General features: G+C 41.2%; 1 protein-coding gene across 5 annotated transcripts in view; it reads left to right on the forward strand.

Annotated features, from left to right (window-relative positions):
• LOC117227007 (proton channel OtopLc) overlaps positions 1-24,532 on the forward strand; it is a 45,023-nt gene extending 20,491 nt beyond the window's left edge. For 3 of the 5 annotated variants that reach the window (XM_033481870.2, XM_033481852.2, XM_033481891.2), the window contains 6 exons: positions 9,209-9,439; positions 12,813-13,015; positions 14,504-14,817; positions 17,753-17,918; positions 18,482-18,767; positions 19,236-24,532. In XM_033481870.2, coding sequence (XP_033337761.1) covers positions 9,209-9,439; positions 12,813-13,015; positions 14,504-14,817; positions 17,753-17,918; positions 18,482-18,767; positions 19,236-19,983 — 1,948 coding nt within the window. In that variant the 3' untranslated portion in view covers positions 19,984-24,532. The remainder of the gene's footprint in view (positions 1-9,208; positions 9,440-12,812; positions 13,016-14,503; positions 14,818-17,752; positions 17,919-18,481; positions 18,768-19,235) is intronic. The other 2 variants (XM_033481880.2, XM_033481902.2) reach the window with 2 other exon arrangements.
• The last annotated feature ends 253 nt before the right edge of the window (positions 24,533-24,785 follow it).

Below are 24,785 nucleotides of genomic sequence, written 5' to 3' on the forward strand. Positions count from 1 at the left end.
GGTTAGGTTATTTATTGATGATCCAGCCGGTGCGGTATTCGTGTACGAAGATAGATTTTCGCAAATATTTGGCCGCTAGTTTTGATTTAATATCTGGTAACTTGGTTTGGGGAACCTAGTCTTTTGGAATGCACCAAAATGTTTTATAGGTGTTGAGCAGGGATTGAAAAGGCTCTGAAAAGAGTTGTGTCAAACTGTTATCTATTCGTTTCGAGCGGAACAGTTAAGAAGAAGTAACAAAAAATCAGAAATGCTACAAGGTATGTATATCGGTTTTGACTTAAATTGGTTTCGCTTCCGGTTCTATAAGCGTTATTTTTCGGTTCTGGGTTCCAACCCAGTTTGGAATTCCATTTCGGTTATAAAAATAAATACACTGTGTTTCCTTTAGTTATTAAACGTGTGGATTCCTATATTCAAGTCGAAAATTCGTACGATATGCAACACTTTGTATTACAAGCTGCTACGGCCACCGGGTGTTTTTATCTACTACACAAAACTGAAATCCAGAATAGAAAACTAACAATTATATACAATATACCAAATAACTGATATAATTTCAGTTCAGCAGAACCGTAACCGAAAGCAATATAAACTAAAATTGATATACCTTGTGATAATTATGAAACTTCATCGGTTCTCCATAATTGTTTCAAAAACCGAAACCGATATCATAACTGCTTTCGACCCCTGGTGTTCAGCATTTCCTTTTGGAAGTAATTGTTCTGATTTAATTAGTAATAGCGATTTTGTATGGTGAACTACTCTTTATGAACACTATTTTTACTGGAAGGGTCTGCAGACATCTTACTAAATTTTAATTTCACACTATCTGTACCAAAATAAAAAAGATACCGTTTAATTCTAGTTTGAAATTATTACAATTACTTTTGCTCAATTGACTGCAACGTTTCCTACAATTATTATAAAATTAAGATAAAGTAATAGAATAAAAATTTTAATGTTCGTTTGAAGAATAATTTCAGTGTTAACTGTTTCACTCCCCCACTGCGCGATTGCGCTTCCCCCGATCAGTTTGTAAAAGCCCATAAATCCGTAAAATCAAAAACTTTGTTCGCCGGTGTAAATAATATCGCAGTTGACCGCAGGAATCAACAAACATTTCCGTTGCCAACAAACCCCCAATTCAAATACACATATATCAGGGATCGGCATCGATTGGCGCCGGCCGACAATTAACGCTCGCATCGGCGTTAACAAAATTCGCGGTCACGAAGCGGACCCTCGAGGCTCGGCAAGAGCAGGAGCGAGCGGGCACTCGACCCGCGGCGAAACGTCGAAAGCATAATCCCCGGCAGGGATCGCGGCTGCTGTAATAATCGGGGAAAACTCTCCCTTTCCCGTGGAAGGGCTGGGAAAAAGGGAAAAAAACGTTTACAGAGTATTTAGATGGTTCGGCGGAAGAACGATTAAAAGAGAGCCGTTGCGAGTTCGAGTGCCGGGTAAGAAGCGACCGAAGATCTACCTAGAGTAGATTCCTGAGGGGTATCGCCCCTCCTGAGGACGCCTCTGCGGGGGTGGTGAACAGGCGCAGCCACCGAAACAGGGGTGAGCTGGTCCGGGAGTCCTTGAGCCACGGATACACTCGTCCCACAATGAGGGAACGGCACTCAGCCACTGAATCAACCCCTCAGTGCCCACTCGCGCCCTTCCACGCGAGCATCCCTCTCGTCCGGCAACACCCTCTCGCGCTCCTCTGCTTCTCCAACACTACGTGATTATTTCAAAAAGCTCGAAGCCAAGAGATGAGCTCCTCACCCCTCTCGTCCTCCTCCTCTAGCCAGCCGGCTCACCCCTTCGACCGTTTTCCATCCCTCTCACTCTATACAGGGTGTTCGGCTACCGATGACAAATATTTTTACCTTTAGCCAGCGAGGTCCGTTTGCAGAGGCTTTTAATTCGATTATCAAAATCACTTTCATACATCCCTCTGTATCTGGTTTTATTCGTTAGGCATTCGTGTGATTAATTTATTGTACTATTCGTTTATCTTTGCTTATGGTCGTTTTGTATGTACAATGACTGTGTATGCAGCTCAGAGTGCTGTCGATTTGATGATAATCTTTTTTATGCAGTATTTCTTAGTATGATACAGTACGTAGAATACTAATGATAGAGAAGAAGTATGCGATTGTTGTTATATTAACACCTTACTCTATAAGATGTAGTCACGCATAAGTGATGAAGATTTCAGAAAGAATCTACTAAGTGCGTGTGTATATATATTATATAAATCGATATGAAATTAATTCTATTTTTATGTTATCGATGTTTAACCACTACAGAAAATATAAACAAAATCTACATGGTGTTTCACTTAAAAGCGGCCATAGAATTATTTTGTCCAGCTGCAAATTATAGTCGTACATATATCTCATAATTCGATTCTGGAACAAGCATTGCATCATTTTGAATTCTAACAGGCATTCTCAAGTAACAAATTGCGCAACTAGAAAATTAGGTGACCTATCTTAGAACACTCTGTATGCAAATGTATCATTTAATGAATGATAAAGGACTGAAAGTGTTAGTTATTCTAACTGTAGAAAGAATCGTGAGATTATAACAATTCTCGCCTCAATCTTCCAATTCACTTGCAAAGCGTTTTCTCAAAGGACACCCAGTAGATCCTCTCGTTCCTCTTTCACAGTGCGTGCGCTGTGAACCCTCGCAGCCCTTCTATCTCGTCGAAAGGACGAAACTTATCCACGTCCCTCTCACCGCCTACTATCAGCCGCGTAGGGGTAGGTCGCTTTACGCAGCAGCTCGTTTACCTTCTTAAACGCGCGGAACAACCACCGCCCGATTTCTGATATATATTTAGACGCCAGCCGGATCAGTCCTCCCTCTGGATGGCTGCCTTTCAACGGGGATGATCGCGGGATAGTTACTTTCACGCATATTTCGTCGACGGTACTTGAGCCGAGGCTTTTAGAATATTAGACAGGGAAAGATCTTTGTCTCTCTCTCTCTCTTTCTCCCCTTTTTTCTTTTTGCATCTCTCTCTCTCTCTCTCTCTCTCTCTCTCTTTTTATCTTTTTCTCGTGGTGAATCTCAACCCCTACCTTATGTATGCAAAGAATGAGGTGCTTGACCTTGTTCGTGACAATTGGTTTGGTTACTGTCGTTTGCAAGCTGCGATGAGTACTTGTCTTGTAACTCCGAGCAAACCGAACTGTTGCATTGTTAGGAGCTTTGAAGATCCTTCTGGATTACTTATCAGTGTTGTCGGAAAAATGGAGCGTTAGCGATGATATAGGAAAGACCATTTTTTGTTAATGAGGTGGTTTTGCTCGAAATTGTATTGGTAGTTGATCTGATTTTATGATAGTTTGTGTCTAGTGAAGAATTGAGACAGTAGTTGGAAAGTGTGAATTTAATTTCGGGAGTGCAAGTGTACATGATTCATTGACAGATTCATGTTAATGACTTGAAAATGGAATTCGATTTTTGTAGCCTTCTTTACAAAATTTTACTTATTTTGCAAGTTCTGTCAAAAGTGAAAAACTCGCGATAAGAAGGAACAAGGTACTCAAGCATAAATTAAAATTTCGATAACGAAACATTAAATAAATAGAAAGTCAAACACGTTTCACTTTCTGAGATATGTACCTATGATGTAATATTTATTGAAACTAAGGGCGTTCGTGTCCCACAGGGTGCCTGATTCCCCATAAAACGCAAACGAGCATTGATTTCCCCTAAGAAAATGGCCTCGTAAAAACTTTTACACGTCGCACTAAAATAGAAAGACCTATCTGCTCGGTACATGTATTTTATTCCTTTCATTGCAATCCCGACGCTGCAGGCAGTAAATTTTCCGCGGAAAACCCTTTTCCATCGAACGTCGAAGGTAACATTCTCACCCTCGCAGAGCTCGAAGCTAGCTAGAGGCAGCCGCTTCGTGGTAAATTGGAAATTTCGCGCCGATAGGTCGACGCAATATCGCGGCGAAATAATTTACGTTGCTCATGATATTCGACGACGATGGTTTTGGAATAAGTTGTCGCCGTAAATTCCGCGGGGTTTCCATGGGGATTTTCAGGCGCATAAGCAGCGAATCTCTCCTGGCCACGTGTGAGAAACTGGCCGGCCGTATTTCGCCGACTGTCAGATTAGAGGGACGGGCTCTGGATTATCATTAGATAAACGGCCGCCGTTGGAAAGTCGCTTTAATGACGCTCCACGAAACCGTTCGCGCGATAGTGGGCCTCTTCCTGCAGCCAGTGTCAATGTGACAAGTGTATCAAACACGTTACGGCAACGCGTTGACCTTAAATTAGAAGCTCCCCTCCGGGTCTACACCGAAACTTCGACAACGACAGGAGGGCGTTGCGAAATTGAACGTTGATCTTGCTGAAGTCTCGTTTGCAAATGAAGAATCGCCAAGATCCCCGTTTTGCTAGTACCGGAAATTGTAGTATGAGAAAAACTCACTAGTCAACGCGAACTGTGTTAGACGTTCTTCTCTGTGTGGAAATTTTAAAATACGCTTTCTGGTGGATGTAGTGAACGCTGTCGCGACATTTTATTATTGTTTATTGACACAATGGGAGACCAGAATAGTGTTTATGGAAGCATGGAAAATAGTGAAACAATAATAGGTATTTAATCCTGTGGGTAACTCCACGAAAATTATAATTTGCTGCAAACGTGTAAATAAATACTAAAACATTAAAGTTTTACTTCCCCTGCTAACTTATGCTGTACTTTATGAAGGGACAAAGGAAAATGTTCTTTTACAAAGAGTTGAGTTTTTAGACTCTTTTATATTTTGTGTGTGTGTGTGTGTGTGTGTGTGTGTGTGTGTGTGTGTGTGTGTGTGTGTGTGTGTGTGTGTGTGTGAAAATAATAAATAATACTTTCATTCTTAGGATTTTATTTTGAGTCGCCCACAACTTTACAATGTTACTTATGTCGAAAAATAGGAGGGGTTGTTGTAGGATTAAAAGCAGTAGATGAGGGAATCTTTGTCATAAAGGATTACAACAATCAAAGAATTACACAATTAATCGATGTAAGATTTAGGACGCAGCAGGTTTAATAGATCATCGCATCCATTTTCACTTTTAGAGATTGTCCTGCAGAGAAAGTAAAGCTCCTAAACTAAATAATTTTCTATAGCAAAAATAAAATATCTCATTATAATACAGACAATTTTCGCAAAACAAACACGAGTGTTTACTGCAATGTAACTTGATTAGTAGAAACCGTAATTATTAAATAGTTTCCTATCAAGTTTGATTTATTTCATGAATTATTATAGCATGAATTATTAAATTTTCACTCGAATGTTCACAAATTATTAAGTGAAGCAGAACATAGTTTGCGTCCTGAACTCGCATGCATCGATAGCAATCATTAACACTTCGGTTCCTTCCTCTGATTAACGAGAGCCCAAAAAGAGCACGCGAAACACTATCAACATACCCCCATTAAAAGTTTCTTAATTGCTCTCCAAGCGGGTCTACCGCGCTGCAAGCTCTTCGCGTTCAATTAACGCGCGATGTTGAAGTTGGTAAAATGGCCCGCATTGGTGACACACTTTGCATTCACCATTTCCCAGGTAAAACTGCGCGAGAAGTCGAGCTGTCCATTCTACCTGAAAAGTAACGGAAACCCTCCAGAAATTAACTCTTCCGCTCTCTTCCGACGAATGGTCAGAGAAAGATGGCGTCCGAGCTGCTTAATCGAGGAAATTAAAAAAGTTACGCCCTCTAATTACTCGCAACTCGTGGTTTCACCGAGTAATTAATAGAAACCTTACGAAAGAAATATTTCTCGCGGTTAATTGCGACCCGTAACGATGCTGGACGGTTTTCTGATAAAATCGCACAACTTTTAATGGAGTTTAGATACGGTGGCGAAACTTGTTTTAAATGGAAGCCAAAATGTTGCAGAGTAAGGGAAAAATATACAGTGAAAAGTCGGAGAATATGTTTTCATATTGAAAAGTTTTTATTTTATTCTTCAATATTTTGTATGTTATGCTCTATACAGATTCACATCATTCAAATCTGACAATTAGACTGCATATTCTTGTATCAATTGCAAGAAATGAAAGCTAAATGCACTTATTTTTTATTTAATACACTAGAAAAATCTTCTTAGTTTTTTCTTAGATTCTCCTTAGAATCTTCTTAGATTTTTCTAGTGTCCCTACAGTTTTTTATTTCATTTACTGATTTTTGTCATAAATGCATAAAATCCATTATCTATTCACAAAGAAAGTGTGCCTTCTTTCTCCAAGAAGAAAGGAATGAATGTAGCGTCATTATGGATATGTTAAAGAAAATAGCTGAACAACTGCCTAAATGACGCCGAACATTGCAATCTGTACTATTATTTAGTGTCAACACTAGATCTACCACTGTCGAATCACCGATTTCTTGTTTCACAATTAAAACTACAAATATAGTACAAACACTAGAAATAGAAATGATTAAATCAATTTCCTTATTCAAGAACTCATTATTACAAATTCTGTATAAACTCGGTTTTCCCATTTTCATGAAGCTGCGTGTAGTCACTCACGTTAAGTGTTTGATGGATTCGGGCTTAATCCTATCAAAAGTTCCGCTGCTTTTTCGCAAAAATGGGCAACGATCGCAGAGCGCCGTAGAACGGTAAACTTTTCCGGACCATTTGTCGCCGCGATTTAACGAGGCAACGACAGGCAGTTTCACGGCTGCGAAACTTGCTACAGCTCACCGGTTGAAGCGTATCTCCGATGGGCGAGCCGCCAGCGGAAACTCTGTTAAACGAATTACGAGGACCGCGGACTCGGTCCGACGCGAGCCGGCTCCGCGCGTTCTGCTTCTTCTTCTTTTTTACTTTGGACGCGTGTGGGAACTCGAAGAATCCGATTGACGGAAACAGGGGGAGCGATTAAATCTGAGTCGCCCGGGGCGGTCCTGGGGTCCTCATTTAATTAGCGCTGCTCGAACACCGGGAACGTTCTACCGGCTCCCGATTGAATCGCGTCGAGTCCAATCGTGTAATGGACTCGTTGAGATACCGAGAAGGTAACCGTGGCGATTGAAATTTAAGGAACTGTTGTGATTCAAAGGAATAGACTTTTAATTCTTAATGCTAAGTGTAGAGAATTAATGAGGTGGAGGAGTTTAGAGAACGTAGGCGGTTGCTTCGTCTTTCCTTCTTTTATAATTGATTTCTTCTCCTGAGATAAGACACGAAGATGCAGGAGGTTTTGTAAAAAATATTTGATGTCAGGAGCACTCGATTTATTAGTAGAATGAAATTAAATCTATTGTATTAAAGGTTTCCTTAGGTTGAAAGTACTCTCAGCAGAAATTACGTTCTAGTGCATTTATTTTTCGAAAAAAGGAACACAGTTCGCCATTGATTGTCTTACAACGTAGAGCTTAAATAGACGTCCATTATAATGATAAATATATCTCCTTTGAAAGTTTATGTCATCTATGAGCGTATAAAATTCCATAAGATAGTAATTATTAGTAATAATGTATTTTTTCGACGGATGCACTCTGCATTTGGGAACGTGCCGACGATAGTAATTATGCGAATGTGAATTGTCACGAGACTGCAACGTAATCAAATTTCATTTCGATGCCACTGGTTTCGGTGAGATAAAACTGACATGAAATTGTATGAAATTCAACCGAAGTTGGTTTTATTTGTTGAATGGATTGGGGGAAAGGGGGATTGCAGGTTATGAATGCGTAAAAGTAGATCCGCAGTCTACCAACGACTGTATAATTATCAACTCATCCGTACTAAGCAGTTGAACGCGCGTGCAAATGGTTCTGAATGCAAATGGTTCAATCAAGAGCGCATAAATCTAGCTAACTATCTCAGGAAGCATTCCTCCAACCCATGGTACTCGTTAACTCCAAACTTTCCAGCTCCCTATGTTCCAACGACAAAGAACTTGGAAGATACGGTCGTCTCTGGGAGTAAATTAACGCCGCCATTAAGTTTCTGAATGCACAGGAACAATTGCTGCTTCTAAGTAGACGAGCAATCCAAACTCGATCGTTGAATTACCAAAACTAGACCTAGACGAAAACTTCTAGGAAAATTGTTGTCGATTGGGTTGCTACGTTCTATAGCATAACGTACAATAGAATATATATTACTTCATACTTACAGTGTATTTTATGTTTATGTATTTATCAGAATCCTCAACACAGTCAAAACTAAAGGAAAGTTTAATATTTAAGTAAATTTAATAGAAAATTAAAATACATAATGCTGAATATTTCAATTTTCTATTAAATTTATTTATTTAAATTTATTTATATATACAGGGTGCCCCAGGTTTTAATGTTCAAACTTTGTTAGTGTATTCTATGGCACAAAGTAAGAAAAAAATGTTATGTAAACATAGGTCATATAGAGCTTTATTAAGAAGTTATAACAAAAATTCAGAATAGGAATAGTAATCATCTTGCTGTTACTGCGAGCATTGGCCTGAATAGATCAGCACATACCGTGTGTTTATGTAAGCTGTGTTTATTAATACATTTCAAAATGTCTACCGTTGTTGACAATACATGATTGACATCGATCGAAGATTCTTTTTATTTTTTATTTTTTTTTTTTTTAGTTAATTACTATATATAATATATATATATAATATAGGTTGTCAATATTTTTAGTGTCTCATGTCCCCTCCGACCATCTGTATTTTCCTTACTGGATATTGGTCCAAAAGTCTGGAAATGAGCGTAATTGATTAATGCAATTTCCAGCGCAGTTTTACATTTCGAGGATAAGTGACCATTACTACGTAACCAAAAATAATGAAACGATTATACACAAGTGCGCCACCAGCTTAGCAAGTAGACACATTTGAAGGAGTAAAGTGAATCTGAACGAGTCAAAGGTTAAAGCGACGAAGCGATTGCTAAGAGATAAACACTTCCGATCTGTTCAACTGTATTTTTTCTGGAAACATAGTGACCCTATAAATAATGTTATGCAACCGCGAGGATCAACGGAAGCGAAGGAGCTGGTGGTGGTTGTCGCGTGGTTGACAGGGGGAACGACAGAGAAAGTGTATCGCTTTATTGACGTAGTTCAGGTACCCCTGGCATCGCGGCCCGTAATTATCTCGGTAATTGAGCCGCCGATACCGACGACGAATCGATCGGCCAAGGACAGGATAGGAATAATGAGGAAACGCGGTTCTCTCTGGTTGCAGCTGGCCAGGACTGCCGGCCGCGCTGCCGTCGCCGGCTTCGCCGTCCGCGGTGATCGTCTCGCCGGAAACGCTGTCTAGACACAGCAGCAGCTCACCCTCCCACACCCATCATCGGCAACCCCAGTTCGCCCTGGCCTTGCCATGCTCCTCACAGCCGATTTCCGCGGTCTGCTACCCGGTCCCGACCTTCCTCGATGCCGCCGACGACCGGAAGTGGAAGAAGCTCGGATGGTAAGTGAGCCAAACATTTTTCTATTGCTTTTTTCCTCCTCTCTCTACCTCTCTCTTTTTTCTCATTCTTTTTCCATCTCTTTCTTTTTCTATCGTTTGTTCTCGTTGCAATCGGATCCTCCAGGCATCTAGAAATTCCATTTATTTGCTTGATCAGCCTCGAATCTGCTGATCGTCGTCTGATAACAATTTAGGGGTTCGGAGTACCCGCGCTTCTTCTGTCTCTCTGTTTCTATGTCCCTGTCTATCCTCTGTTCTGGATAAAATCGGGTTCTCCAGACACCTAGGAATCTCGTTTCTTTCCCTGATCAGCCCCGAATTCACCGACCCTTATCTAATGATAATTTAGGGGATTGGAATACCTGCGCCTGTTCTGTCTGTGTCTCTTCGTGTCTTTATAGTTCTGTGTTTCTTTGGCTCTGTTTAGCCTCTGTTCTGTGTTCGATCGGGTTCCCCGGACATCTGGGAATCCCGTATCTTTCATACACCAGCCTCGAATCTTCTCATCATCGTCTGATAGCAATTTAGGGCGTTGGAGTACCTGCGCCGTTTCCGATTGGGGCACAGGCGTTAAAATGGGTTACGTAGACGTAAATTAACGACGTCCGTGACCTGTAGCGAGGGGTACCCAATGAATTTCAAACTACTACTAGTATTCGAACGATTACCGGTGCGAGGCGGTGCGGACAAGATTCGTCGTTGCCGGATTTCGGTATCGACCATGACGCGATTCATTTGCTTCCATTTTACGGGCTCGATTTTATTCGATCTCTTAACCCTCGAAAGACGAATGGTTTTTTTTGCCTCATAATAAAGTTTGTGCCGGAAACTAGTGTCCTGTTGCTCGCGGATCAAAATGACCCTGCATTCGGCGTACATGGGTTGATTTTAAAATTGTGACAAACTATTTTGGTTCTTGAACTTGGCCATTTTAGATGTTGTACCGATGTTGTGTGATGATAGTTACGCTGAGTGATCGATAATCCTTGGTGTAAACAAGATACAGAGATTCTTTCAGAAGCTTCAGTTGATACCGTATAATTTTGTACGTACTTTGAGTACACGTGTACCAAATGTCCTGTCTGTATCGTGATTTAATTTCTGCTTGGACTGTCATTATTCTTTGATTCGTTTATTAACTACAGTAATAAAGTAAAAATTCATTTTATATGATTTATATTTGTGTATAGACGTACGAAATCAAAAAATGCGATATTGCAAGCAAATAGTGAGTGGAATTTACATGAAAGGCAAACTTTGGTGTTGCTCCTATTCAGAAGAGCAAACACGACTGTAAATGATCCAAACAAGAGGTCTTTTGGGTCAAAACTTACGCTTGGTGCACGTGCACCTGATGTGCACCCAACGATGCACGTTCACTTGTACTTAACAATCACTTGTATGATGAAACACGTGCGTGTGTACCTGACAATCCTTCGATTGCACCATGAGTTCACGTAATACTCGATAAATGCCCTAATCTCTTTCGATTTTTTAATACAACCTAATAAACTTATATTACCTTTTGTTTAAGTAATCATCATAAATCGTATCTTTTAATCAGTAATGGGACCGGTAAGATTAATTAACTTAGACATTTCTTGTGACTGTGGTAAATTTGCAGATTTAGTATGCAAATTTTATGCTGCTCGTTTCTGAAAAAAACCAGAACATTTAATTTTTATTTGATCGCGTTGTAATTTTAAAAAGATATGTAATTTGTTTAATCGAATTCAAATTGAAGATCAGTGAAGTTTCATCCGTGAATCATTCATGTAACGATTTCTGAAACGAACAAATGCCATTCGGTTGGTCGTAGATCAGCGTTCAAGAACCAATCATCCATCAAAGAAACAACATTACTGCATCAATCAAAATTCAGCAACTCATAAAGGTACTACATACGGCCGCCAAGGGATAATCCTCTCGCAACTTACGTTGCCGTGCATTATCTTGTGCAGTGGATCATTGGCCACAGATTCACCGAGCCGTCAATTGAGTTTAAAAGCCGCGGTTGTCGTTTGATAATGATCAGCTTAATAATGATCGTCCGAGATTCCATCTTGACTCGTTTCCATTCCACGCGAATTAACAAGAAGGGGGGAATATGTGCCGGTGTCACCACGGAAATTTCACGTGATCCTCCGGGTTATCCTGAGCGACGTCTGCGCCGCAATTACCGGTACTTTATGAATCAAACACACGCGCGCGCACGGCCGACCGTATGCGATTACCCGTAATTGAGCCAATTCTTACGGGGGTGGGTGTATTTGCGGCCAATGGTATCTGCACCGAGGCTTCGTTCGGGGAACCGTGTCGTTTAACTTTTTCATTTGAGAACAAACCGTTTCCATCCACCATACCTGCCTCGACGAATTAACATTCCGGCCTGTCCATTAACGCTTCGTACATCGGAGATCTGCCCGTGAGCTTCAATCTTATTTCCACACTGAACATGATTTCATTGATCTCACAATTCAACGGAACACACACAACGGAACTTATAACTTATATAATATATAATCTTTCAAACACTTTCGTTTTTACTCCTTGCATCCTGAAATGGTTCATATTGGTTGAAATTCTCTATATTGCAAATTGAAAGACAATTTGATCCGACATTTAGTTTGCTCGATCTCTGACGGAATTGATTTTCTTGCTGTAGATTCAATAGCTACAAGAATCCTAGACAATTGTAAGGTTATTGGAAAATTAGTTGAAATTTTCTACACCGTAAGTTTTATTATATCTTCATTTTCGTTTCATCCTGGCACGTTTAACTCAATGGTTGTGTCTTCTTCAACGTCCACGGGAATCCTAGAAAATTCAAACAATTTTTTAAACGGAACAGAAGCAGATAAGCTAAAGCTTCCCATAGTTCATTTACCTTTCTTGCTGCAAAATACATCGCTGCAAAACTTGCCTCATTTAATGTACGATTGAAAAAATGAATACTTCGATCAGCAATGTAACATATCGAGAGTCTGGAATACTCCGAACCTTCCTGCATATTTTCAATTCCACATTTTCGTTATGAATGCATGAAATCCGGATTCTATCGATTCACGTTTCCAACCCCTAAATTCCAAAGAAACCTAAGCTCATATCTGAATTCTGAAGCTTGTTCATGAAAAAAGACTTTCGAAAGACAGTTGAGCTGTAACCAGTGGCTAAATCAGCATGTCGCTCGATGCTCGTTCATTGAACGTTGACACCGGAAACCGCGGTGAGACGCTCGAGGACGTAACTCACAACAGGTAGGCGCCGGAAATAGTCCCATTTCCTTATCGAAGGAGTCGAACCCTATCCCCTTCTGTTCCGAGTAAAAGACAGAAACACCTCGTTCAGGCATAATTTCCGCTTGTTTCGGCAGCGACGCCCTGGCGACGACGTTCAGCGCCCTGTACGGAAAGCTGCTGGTCGTCATGGGAATCGCCTTTCCCATGGCGGAAGTAATATCCACCTACATCCCGCCGTCGTTCTACGAGGGGTTCTACCTGTACCTGTACTTCGGCAGCATGATCTTCCTCGTCTACACGTACGCCACGCTGCTACGAGACACGAAACCGAAGTCAAGTAAGTTGATCATGATTCTTTACATACACTGCTCCCTTTCTTTTCGTTTTCGCCGGGTGCTACTCGCCAAGCCGATCCGTGTGAAATTTCTCCTTGAATTAACGGGTTGGATAGCTCTGCCGCGTGTTGTTTTACTAGCCTTTGTGTACAGACCAGCAATGCTTTCACTTATGGCATTCTACGCGGGCTTTTCCGATCTCTGAGAACGACTACGTTCTCCCGTGATCGTTCCCCTCTTTTCTTACGCTCTCACTGCGCTGTCGACATTGATTATAGGCTGACAATGCTGTTAACAGAACCGCTGGTCATTAACTGCTGTGGCTAATGGAAAATAAGAATTTTGTACGTTGATTGCAATAAACAGGGATTAAATGAAAATTTATTTTCGTTCTTAACATGTTTAATAATTGGGAAATAGTTCGACAGCATTGTTGAATTTTTGTTTCTGCATTTACCGTTTTGTATTCAACCTACTCACTTTTGTTTCCTCGAGTACAATGTTCGTTAAACATTAATTGGAATGATTTCATAGTAGTGAAAGTCCATGCAAGTTTATTTTTAAGAGGACTTTCAAAATGGTGGTGAATTTTGAAGATTTTTACGTTTAATTTAACTTATCTCTTGTATCTTACACAGAGTTTGCTAAGTACTAAAGATTTTCCCACCTGAGATTATTGTCTTTCAGTAAAATGAAAATTGCATACTTTAAATTTGTGCAAAGCTGCACGTTGTTCCGAAGTTTCAAGCTGTCGATATCCCCTTGTGAGCTACATCTTAATCAATTTTTCAATAGGCGCCACGATTTAAATCGACTCGCGTAATATTATTCATTAATTTTTTAACGAATTATTACTTAAAAGAAGACTTCAAGGATCCATTGTAGCACTCTAAAAAAAGTACCACTACAATTTCATTTTGTATTGCAAATATCTGTACCGATGCACATTATACAATTAACAGTGTAAATTTGAATAAAGTCGTTTCAACAGCCTACTTGAAGACTGTATAACCACAAGTAACATTCACAATATTCACAACAATTCTGTCTGTCATCAAACCAAAATTAAAAACGTGTGTCAGCATCCTCGAGAAAGTTTCGAAAAATGTGTCTAGCACCCACGCTTCGTCCATCAATAGCCTCACTGAATTTCACATCGCGATCACCAAGCCGAACGTCCCAAAATGAAAACTTCACGCCAACATTGTGAAACTTCTCACGACTACCCATTAACGCCGTCTTAGAGTTATAATCCTCCACGGAACACTGACTTCAACAACAGATTAGCACCGCGTAGATTTGAAATTCTACATCTAATCCGAATCCTTGCCTGGCACATCGAGCTGAAAGAATCGCTCAGCGGAAATCAGCTTTGCACAGATTCCCGAAAGCTCGCTAGCTCCTCGATCCACTTTCGGCGACGACGAGCGGGGCCCTGATAAAGTCGCATTAATCTTAACCGGCCGATTACCATAAATTTGCATGAGAAGAGAAGCAAAAGGACGTGTGCGATCTGGACTCGTCGAGATCGTCGAGCGGCGCCGGCGGCGATAGCGACGCGGCCGACGTCGCCTGTCCTCACATCACCGCCGTTAGGCCAGCGCAACATTATGGCAGCTTCTACCTGAGAATGGGAGCCGTTGCCTTCGGGATCGGCTCGATGATCTACTCTGGGCTCGAGTTCGGACAGTACTTTGAGCTCGAGCAGAACACCAAGTGCCACAACATTATGCTGGCCCTGACGCCCGCGACCAGGATGGCGTTCATCTTCATTCAGATGTACTTTATATTTCTGAACAACGAGGTGAGATGATAGATTACTACGAGTAGAACTTCGATTGGGTCGTTTCTGGTGATTATTTGGTTACTGGGATCTGTCTAAAGAGTTGTGTGGATGAAAGCTTCTGGAAAGTGGGGATAGCAACCCTCGAGGGTTGCCAAGGACTGTCTTCATAAAAAATTAAACAAGAGTTAAGACGCAAAGGTTGAATTAAATTTTTCCCTTACGAGAATGTGTATAATTACGAAATGTTAGACTAGGGAACTTTTATTTTAATATGCATGACGTGACCTTTTGGTGGAGAAGGACATTTGAAAAGAGGGGTAGCAACTTTTTCAAATTTTAAGAAGTTAATATGGCAGCCGATATATTAAAAATTTACACAAAATTAGAAAAACAGGGTGACAGATTTTATACGCAATAAAAATGAAAAATGTCAGATGAGCAACTGTTAGCAATATTAGCAATATTAGAGTTATTATTTGAATTCAGTACGATTCCTGGACAAATTTTAAAGAATGGATATAGCAACTATTATGAAACGATTTGAGAAAGTAATGGTTTTTAATGAAACATGTATGTATAGTATACCCATCATAAATAGCAGATAGACTTTGATGTGCAATTTTGATACTGCACTTGAGATGAGCATTTGGCAACGAAGAGGCTCTTACATTATCAAATCAGTATTATTGAACATGAAAAACCAATTTTGTAATTAGGGACCCCTTTGATCTGTCATAATTTCCCAAATAGCTGCAAGAGCGCCGATGTCGAAAGGGTGCTTCCAACCCCTAATTTGGCTGTCCAAAGCCATAATAAATACTTATGCAATATTTTAATGTTCGTGATACAGGTTTACGAATCCATAATGCTTTAACATAGTAGAAGGGTACTTGAATACTGAAGCTTGTAATTGAAATAGAATTAAACGATAGTATTCTATAAGACTCGGCAAAATTTTTGATCAATACTAAAAGGATGATTGAATAACAGCTCTCGTAATTTGAATACAAGCAACTCGGAGACTCCTAAAGAGACTGTTCTAAATAATACTAATTACTAATAAATAATAATACTCTCGTAACTTAAATAGAAACCAACGACACTGCTTTATAAATCCTTAAACCCTTGAATCCTTAAAAAATTCTTCCCTGAAATAGTAAAAGGCTGATTGACTAGCAAATTTTCTAATTTAAATAAAATCGATTGATACTGCTTCAAATAATAATTCTTGAACTTTAAATAAAATCGGAACGCTTTATAAATTTCTCAAAAATTCTCTTTCAATAATAATCGAATGAATTAATAACAACTTCCGCAATTTAAACAGCACCCGAAAACATATTTATAACCGCTGCAGAGCATACCGAATTAAACTGAGATTCGTGCTGGTTTCGATTCTGAAATCGATAAAAGGGTTTCGTTCTACTTTTACGATGACGAGCATAATTAACTTCATACTTATCAAATAAAACATTTTTTGTATTCCTTTTTTTTTACTTCGTTTATCTTTTAATAACAAAATTTAATAACCGGCACCACTGTCCAATGAGATTTTTCGATTCGTCAGAACTGTTTTAGCCAGATCCGTTACATAACAATTTGAAACAGTTATTGTCAGAACCTTTTCAATCCCCGGTTTCGTCGACTGGGTCAATCCAGGGAGGGGGATCGTCAGAGCCGCGAAGATGATCGATAATCGCGAGAGGTCTGTTTCATTTTCGCAGAAAACAGCGAGTTCTCTCGGTTCACAGTGCAATTTTTCGCCGAGCGACTGCGCGAGGACTCCCTCGAAATCGCGAAGGGGAGCCACTCGTCTTCCAGTAGGTGAAGGGTCTAAAAATAACGAGAAAAAGATAGAGAGAGAAAACGAGAGTTCGCCGATGTTGTAGAAATCGGTTCGCGTAACGCGTTGCCTAACGAAAGAGCGAAAGCGTTGATGCAAACCGAGAGAAAAGAGCCTTTCCGCCGAGAGGTTAATGAAGCGGAAGGGTGAACAACCCTGAAACTAATGCTGGAACGCGAGCAGAGTCCGGTGCTTTACTTCCTAGCCGCTTTGCTCTTTTCCTTTGCCCCGGACAGATGAATATCTCGCGCCGTCCTCGACCGCTTTTGATTAAAACTTCTCGAGAGAGCCTCTTCGATCGAGGACGCCGATCGTTCAACGTTTAACGACCCGACCTGACCCGACGTTTCGCGGCCAACAGACTCACGGGAGAATCAAATTATTCCTCGGCTGCGCTAGCTGTCGGTCCCAGAGTGCACTGGGAATTTTGTCCCTTGATCCGTGGCAAACGCTGCCTGTCGTTTGGAAGAACTAGTCCAGACAGCGAAGACTATCGATAGTTTCAATCGCAAAGGTTTCCATTCCTTCTTATACGGAATCCTTGATTCGTTTGAGACTTCTTTTGGACTTCGGAGATTGAATTGTAGGTTCATTGACCTTTTTCTAAATCTTTTCATCATTCGAAAGATATAAAATATTGTAGAACATTTTTAAATTTATAATTATCCGAGAGAAGTTCGAAGATCAGAACCTTTCAATTTTAAACGATTCTTTAGGATTATCAATTTGTAGGATTGTTTATATTTTATCGACTGTCTTAAAAATTTCATTGAAAGTAGACTGAATATTTCCTTCTACAGTTGTTCTAAATGGAATCATAAATGTATAAAATCTGCAGTCCAGTGATAGTCTGTCCCTGCGCTATTTAAATGTAATAATCGCGAAAATTTCTTTAAGGCACAAAGCTTTACAGAAATTGATGCACTTATCTATTTTCTGAAACCTATTCTCGTCTGCTTTTAAAGAAGCAGAAAAAAGATCTAAAGACTTCCTGCTTCGCGACTTCAAAAGGGAACTTCAGTAATCCGAGACTCCCTCTTTGAAGTTCCCTGCGTTCATAGAGGATGACGGTGACAATAATGGATCTTAAAAGACAGTTTCCTTCGACAGCAAATGAAAGTTTATCGTCATCGGGTGATCGCGCGTTTCGGACTGATGCACATGATCGGCACGAATCTGTCCGTCTGGCTGAATGTCCTGGTCCAGGAAACAAAACACGAGATACTGACGTTTTACAACCCGGAGAACGGCTCGTTGAGAATCTCCCACAGATTAGGTACGGTTCGTAACGCCCACGCAGACTGCGACTAAAGTTCGGCATGACTGGTTGATTCTTAGAGCTATTGCATCCGGCCCTTAGACAGAACTCCTAACAAACGTTTTCCTGATTAAAAGTCGTCATTTTTTTCAATTCAGTCGCCAGTAAATTGTTCGTTTATATATTTGTCGGAATTTATAATTTTGCATATTTATTGAAATAAATTGTCAGCTTCGATCAAATTTACTGAATCAAAAGTCAAATGACATTGTGCATGAAACTTGAATTTGCCGAAGCTGTTGCATGCGATCCCAAGGCGTCGTGTGTAACAAACTTTTACCTGAGTAAACATCATTGTAAACATCATTTTATAAATTCAATTGACAATAAATTGTCGGCGCGCTGCTAGCGGACATTTTAGCTTTGCATGTTGACTGAGAGCTGAATGAAGCTGTGAATGAAACTTTAAATTTCAAAAGCTAATGCATGTAATTTTCTGGATTCCACTAACAATAAATTGTTTGCGTATCATTAGCAGCAATTGTAGCTCCGCGTTTTTACTAAAAATCAAATCTAATTAGGTGGGAAGGGTAATCTCCATTTCGGCGGTCATGTGTACTACCATCATGGCGGTCAGGTGAGGATCCCAAGGGGACTGAAGGGACCCCATCACATGTTCGAGTGCAGGAGAACCAACATAATGGGGTCGTTGGTCCAAGATGCCAGCCCGTTCCTCTTCCCCTGCACGATCGAATATAGCCTAATCTGCGCTGCCATTCTGTATGTGATGTGGAAGAACATTTCCAAGGCAGGGTTTACGCAGCCGATGGTGCCGCCAGGGTCTAGGCATCATGCGCACGCTTACAGGTAGTTTAAACTGCCCTAATTTACTCCAGCAAACGTTACGGTTGTTCTAAACACTACTCCAAAATTCGTTGTCTTTACTTTTAATTTCAAGTTCTCGATTTTCTTTCCTACATCGTCAACGCCACTTCTCTTGTCACAAAATGATTATTATTTTCACTACTTGAATTAGATTGGCGTCTTATTCTTGAAGCTACCTTTCTTCATTCTTCTGCATGATTTTATTTGCATTAACTGGAGAAGTACATTTCAATTAAGAATAGGGAGTGCAAATGTTTCGTTCCTATCTTTGGAAGTTTATATTATAATTTGAATCGCGTTGGTCCGTCGTGTCTCCATTTCCATTACTTCGATTGGTAATCTTCAAGCTATTTTTCTCCTTTAACTTGTATTGTTGCATGTGTCCTATTGGTATCTGGGTCCAAAACATTCTCTCCAAACTCATCAAACACCAAAAACCGCTTCCAAAAGCTGCCAACAATTTCTCGAGGCTAACGCTGTCTATCTCCTCAGGAGATCGCCACACCACTACAGCGTGGACTGCGCCAGAGCGCACAAGGGTCTCTTCGTGGGCATCCTGATCCTGGTGCTAACAATCATCTCCCTGATTCTGTTCTTCGTGCTAATCTCTCGACCGGAATTAGTGGGATTCGCTGTAACCGAAGTGAACATCTGCGAGCTGACGTTGTACGGGATGTCGACGATGGCGACGCTGATAGGGATGTTCCAGATGCGAAAGCTACGGTACGACGGCAGCAGAAACCTGGAACTGGACAACATCCTCCTGGTTGCGGCCCAAACAGGGATGTTCATCTATTCCACGTTCACGATCATCGGCGCGCAGTTCACGTTGGCCAAGCACACGGTGTTAGTATTAGTGACTGCTTTGGCTAGTGTTCTGCAGACTACATTCCAGACGATCTTCATTTTGGACGCTTCAAGAAGATCGGTAGCAACCGCGAAGCAGATCCGGAAGAAGCCTGGCAGAGAGATCGTGACGTTCTTGTTGGTGACCAATCTGGCAATGTGGGCGATCAACACACTGGAGAAGTCGCGTGCAGAATCGCATCCGGTGCAGTTGCACTTCTACGGTCTGTGGGCCTGGACGATCATCACGCACGTATCCATGCCACTGGCGATCTTCTACAGGTTCCACAGTACCGTCTGCCTCTGCGAGGTCTGGAAACGGGCGTATAAGGTCAAACCGACCTACATGTGACGCAAGGGGTCGCGCGACATCGTGTGCAACGCCGAGGCTCCTCAGAGACCGACCACCTTGCCGGCCAGGCTGGACGCTATTGTCGAGAACGACCCCGTTTACTTCATGTAAGCGGAGGTGTCATCCGATCGGCGAATCCTCGGCTCGTCCAGGATTCCAGGAGACACCGCAATCCAGTTAAATACGTTGCGCGTGGTTTGGGCGCTCTAGGAGAGCAGCTTCAGCTACCGTTAAGGGATGGGCACTAACCTGAGATGCTCCAGCTGCATTGGAACTCGATCGTCATCGCATAGGGGTGATTCTTAGATCGTCCAATGTTCCAAAAGACAACTCAGAGTGTTTGGATGTGTCGTACGCGTTTCAAACGCTTCCGGAGAGGAGCTCTATCAACCGTTAAGGGGTGAGAGCCACCCTGAGGTGCTCTAGGTAGATTATCGTGATCGATGGACGATTCTTAGGTGGGCCAGGGTTCCAGGAGACATTTTAGAATGTTTAAATGTGTCATGCGTGTTTTAGACGCTTTTATAAGAGGAGATCTAGCTATTGTTAGGGGATGCTAGACATCCCGAGTTGCACTAGCTCGTTTGGAACTCGATTCTTGTCATCGACGAAAGATGTTCAGGCGGTCCACGGTCCCAGAAGATATCTAAGATCGTTTGAATGTGACATACATGTTTTAGACGTTCTAGGAGAGGAACTCCAGCTACCCTTAGTGGGTAAAAGCCAGCCTGACTGCTCTAGTTACTTTGGAACTTGCTCACCATCATCTGAGGATGATTTCTAGGTTGTCCAAGATTCCAAATGACACCTGAGATCGTTCGAAAGCGTCACGTACGCTTCAGACTTTCCTAGAAAAGAGCTCTAGCTCCTGTTAGGATGACGACAGCCTATCCCACGTTATTCTAGGCAGTTCGGATCAGGTTTTTCGTCAGCAATGGACGACTCTAAATTCGTCCAGGATTCCAGGAATAATCACGAAGCGCTCAAAAGTGTCTCACACATTTAGATACTTTTGGAGAGGAATTCGAACATCCTTTTAGAGGATGGCGGCCTCTCCTACGTTACTCTAGGTAGTTCGGAACTTGTTTTAAGGTGTTTTATCGTTGGAAAAACGGAAGTTTCGAGAGATCGGTTTCCGGTTCTGATGATGAAGGTAGAGATTGTCCAGCGAATCGATCCTGCGGTGTATATAGATCGTCGAGATTCGGGACTCGTCTGGGCGGTCGATATTGGACGCGCGCAAGGAGGCACAATCGACGACGCACAATTTTTGTAACCGCGGTTAGGCGTAGCCGGCTAGACGCTTAGTATCGTCGAAGCAACAAGTCGTGTTCCTTCGATTTCCTCGGGAACAATTGAATGACGGTCTCCCGGCGATCGAGACAAGCAGACTCGACGTCAGCCTCGATCGCAGCGTAAGACTCAGAGCCTGTTCTCGGTCCAGGCAGCCAGAAAACAAAACGATTCCGTTTTCACGATCTGTCCTTCGATGTAACTCGAATACTCTCAACGGACATCCGTCTTCCACGTAGTACAAACTACAACTTAAATAGCGTCTCTCTCGCGTCCAGGTTAGATAGGTTTCGATGGAGGATCGATGGATAATCGACCGAGGGAGGCGGACCGTCTTCGACAGTGCCTGGCTGGCCACCAATAGAACTATATTGTTGCGCGTTCTCGTTAAAATCTTCCTTAGCTGTGCACCGATCATCGAGAAAATGTTAGAGGCGATAGATCCTAGTGCGATCTATCATAGTTTGATAGTAAAAATCGAAATTCCAAGGCTGGGGAAAATAGCGTCCAGCGAACGTCCATGCATCCGTCGAGGCAGCCGCAGCTTAGAGGTCCGTCTCTCTCGATTCTGCGTCGTAACGTCCAGCAATCTAATCGCCCTTCTGTCATCGGGAAAACTCTCTGAATTAAATCATATCTAAGTCACATGATTTAAGTAGCTGGACGTTAACTGCGAGTACGCATCGCGAAATTTGTTTTAAAAGAAACCGCGAATCGATGCGCCTAGTAATATCGCCACTTCTGCAGTCCAGTGATTTTTATCCGAGAAGAATTCAGTCCCAAAATCAAACTAGATCGTCCTAGGATTGTGAGAAAGATAATGGTGCATCGTTTCGTACACCCACAGACCCGTGATCATAGAAATCAAATAGAAAGGGCTGCGATGGAATTATTAAAGGGTTCGTGGAATTGGGATTTGTTTGGTATTGATCGATAGATTGTTATACAATTTCTGTTTTCTGACTGAACATTGATTATGCTAATACAAAGATTTTTAATGTGATCATAATTTATTCATATTTTTAGTAAATGAAACATAAAACAGTGATCACTTTAGATGTGTTCATAGACATCGTTATTCTATTTTCAAGCTAGTAAATTTTATAGAAGAAGATTTTATACTTCTTGGCTTTCTTTCAATTCTAAAATTTCTTGAAATAATTACTCGTATTCAAATGTACAATAATGATTGCACTAATATTTTTTAAAGCAAACTTATCAGAATGATTGTACCATCTTCGAATTACATCCTCACAATTATTTGTGATCGAGAAATCGTTCGATCAACAAGCTATTGGATTTGGTCAAAATTGCTTTCACTCTTATACTTTGTCTCGTTAAATCCTTGTCTTATAAGGAACGATTGACAATTCCAATGCAGTCTGGGTAGGAGAAAAATAGAAACGAGCGAGAACGTGCGAGAGATGAGGGGCTAACGTTCGAAGGAGGAACAGAGTACAACGGCGAATCATATCATTAAGCCTTAATCCGTCGAATGCGCTGTCCAAGCTCTGATGATTTCAAGCTGGCGAAACAGAATGATGAGAAACGAGAAAACGAAGACAGATGGAGGGATCAAAGTCAATCGAGACGACCAGCTCGAGCGCGTTTCTTTTCTTTTCTACTCAAAAAAAAGAGAAAAACAGACAGTCCCTAGGGAAGTTTTCGGGGGTGTGAAAGGGCGGAGCCGATCCGTATTGTGCGAGTCGAAAGCTCGCGAGAATGATTCAAAATGAGCGTGTGCCTGTGTGTCCTTTGTTCCGCGGTTGTTTTTTCGAGACGATTGCATGATTGTATGCGTGAGTGTCCCGCGGGAGAAACGAGCCAGACCAGAGAACGTTCCCTCTGTTCTCGTCTCGGTAGAGAGACACTTTTGTTCTAGTTAATCGCGTGTTTCGTGCTAGACGCTTATTCACGGTGCGTGATCGATAATCGGATCGATCGTTCGCTACTTTTTTTTGTAATATATAATATAGAGACTTCGAGGCGGCTGTAAATACGTGAAAGAATTTTAGATCGATAAGGCGGAGAAGCAGAAAAACAGATGGATCCTCTCGGTGTTTAGAGCTAGTTGTGTCGACATGTTTCTTCCTATATTATATATAATATATACACATATATATACAAATATAAATATATTTATTATTGCGTTGTTCTATTCTAATATTTATTGTATTTATCAGATATAGGATTTACAAGCGACACGTTACGTTTATTGATCGGGGCTCGTGTCGAGATCCTTAGCCCTCACTATCACTTTCTGTCGTCTGCCACCTCTGCCACCTTCTCTCTCTGTTCTCCTTCGACCTTGAGAAAATGAAGGGCATCTCTGGAAAATCCCACGAACCAACTCGAACACTTGTAACCAAATTAGAGTTGATCTAATAATTGTAAGATCTTCGATTTTATTGTTCATTAAAAGCCATCTCGACCCTCTGATGGTACCATGCGATCTCTCGCGACTCCAGTAACATTTTCTGCATACTGATATATTGGACTATAGTCTTAACTTGTTTACTCAAAAATGTTAGTTTCTTAGTGAAGATCCAAGTGTGAATCCGAGGATTCGTGGTACCATTTCAGGGTTAAATAAAATTGCAGAGCACACACGTATTTTAAAGAAAGATAACGTGCTAGTGTATCGAAACTAAAGTTTCCTACATACACTTCGTAAAGACTGAATCTTAATAAAATTGTATTTTTACTATTCTTCCAGCAAGCAGTGATAAATATCGTATTTTATTGGATCTCTGATATTAATATTAGATGTAGAAATAGAAAGATCCGCAGATCGATGAGGATATTGCCATTTTTAAATTCTGAATGTCTATATAATGTTCTGACAGAGTGTCCAAAGTAGAATAGTAATTGTCTCGATGAAGATGTTTCGCGTGATTTACGCTACGGCGAAGTTTGTGGGGGTTTCTCTGAAGGTTTCTGTTGGTTCGTCGGACGCTCTGATTTTCGCATTTCAATTTTCCCGACGTAATGACGCATTTAATGATCTCGCCACGAGTCTTAGCCGAAATTGAAAGCGAACACGAGATAGAAAACACACGAGGTAAGTCACGATGTGCGCGGCTCGGGTTCGCGAGCCGAACGGACGTGCACACGACGCATTACCACCTTTCTACGTCACGTCTCTGAACTGTACTTTTTCTATGTCCGCATACGCTAGTTCCTACGCAATGTTTGTACTCTTATACCCTTTGTACTATTTGTACCTTACAAATCGCAATACACTCGTCCGCAATAACTGCACGCCTTCGTTATTCCGACCAGACGTTCATTAACTGTCCATCGTATTGGATACCTAATCTACGAGAATCAATTTATTAGAGTGTTATTGTTATTCTGAATCAGTCATCTCCACTACTTTCTCCAATACTATTGTTTCAATTCAATGTTTGCTCTACGCCGACAAATGGGGCTCGCTCGTTAACGTGGTGTTTCATATCCCAGCCTGATTTTTTATTGTTCTGAGCACTAAGGAGATCTGGACAAATTCT

This window comes from Megalopta genalis, chromosome 3 (genome assembly GCF_051020955.1).
Source record: "Megalopta genalis isolate 19385.01 chromosome 3, iyMegGena1_principal, whole genome shotgun sequence".
NCBI classification, from domain to species: Eukaryota; Metazoa; Arthropoda; class Insecta; order Hymenoptera; family Halictidae; genus Megalopta; species Megalopta genalis.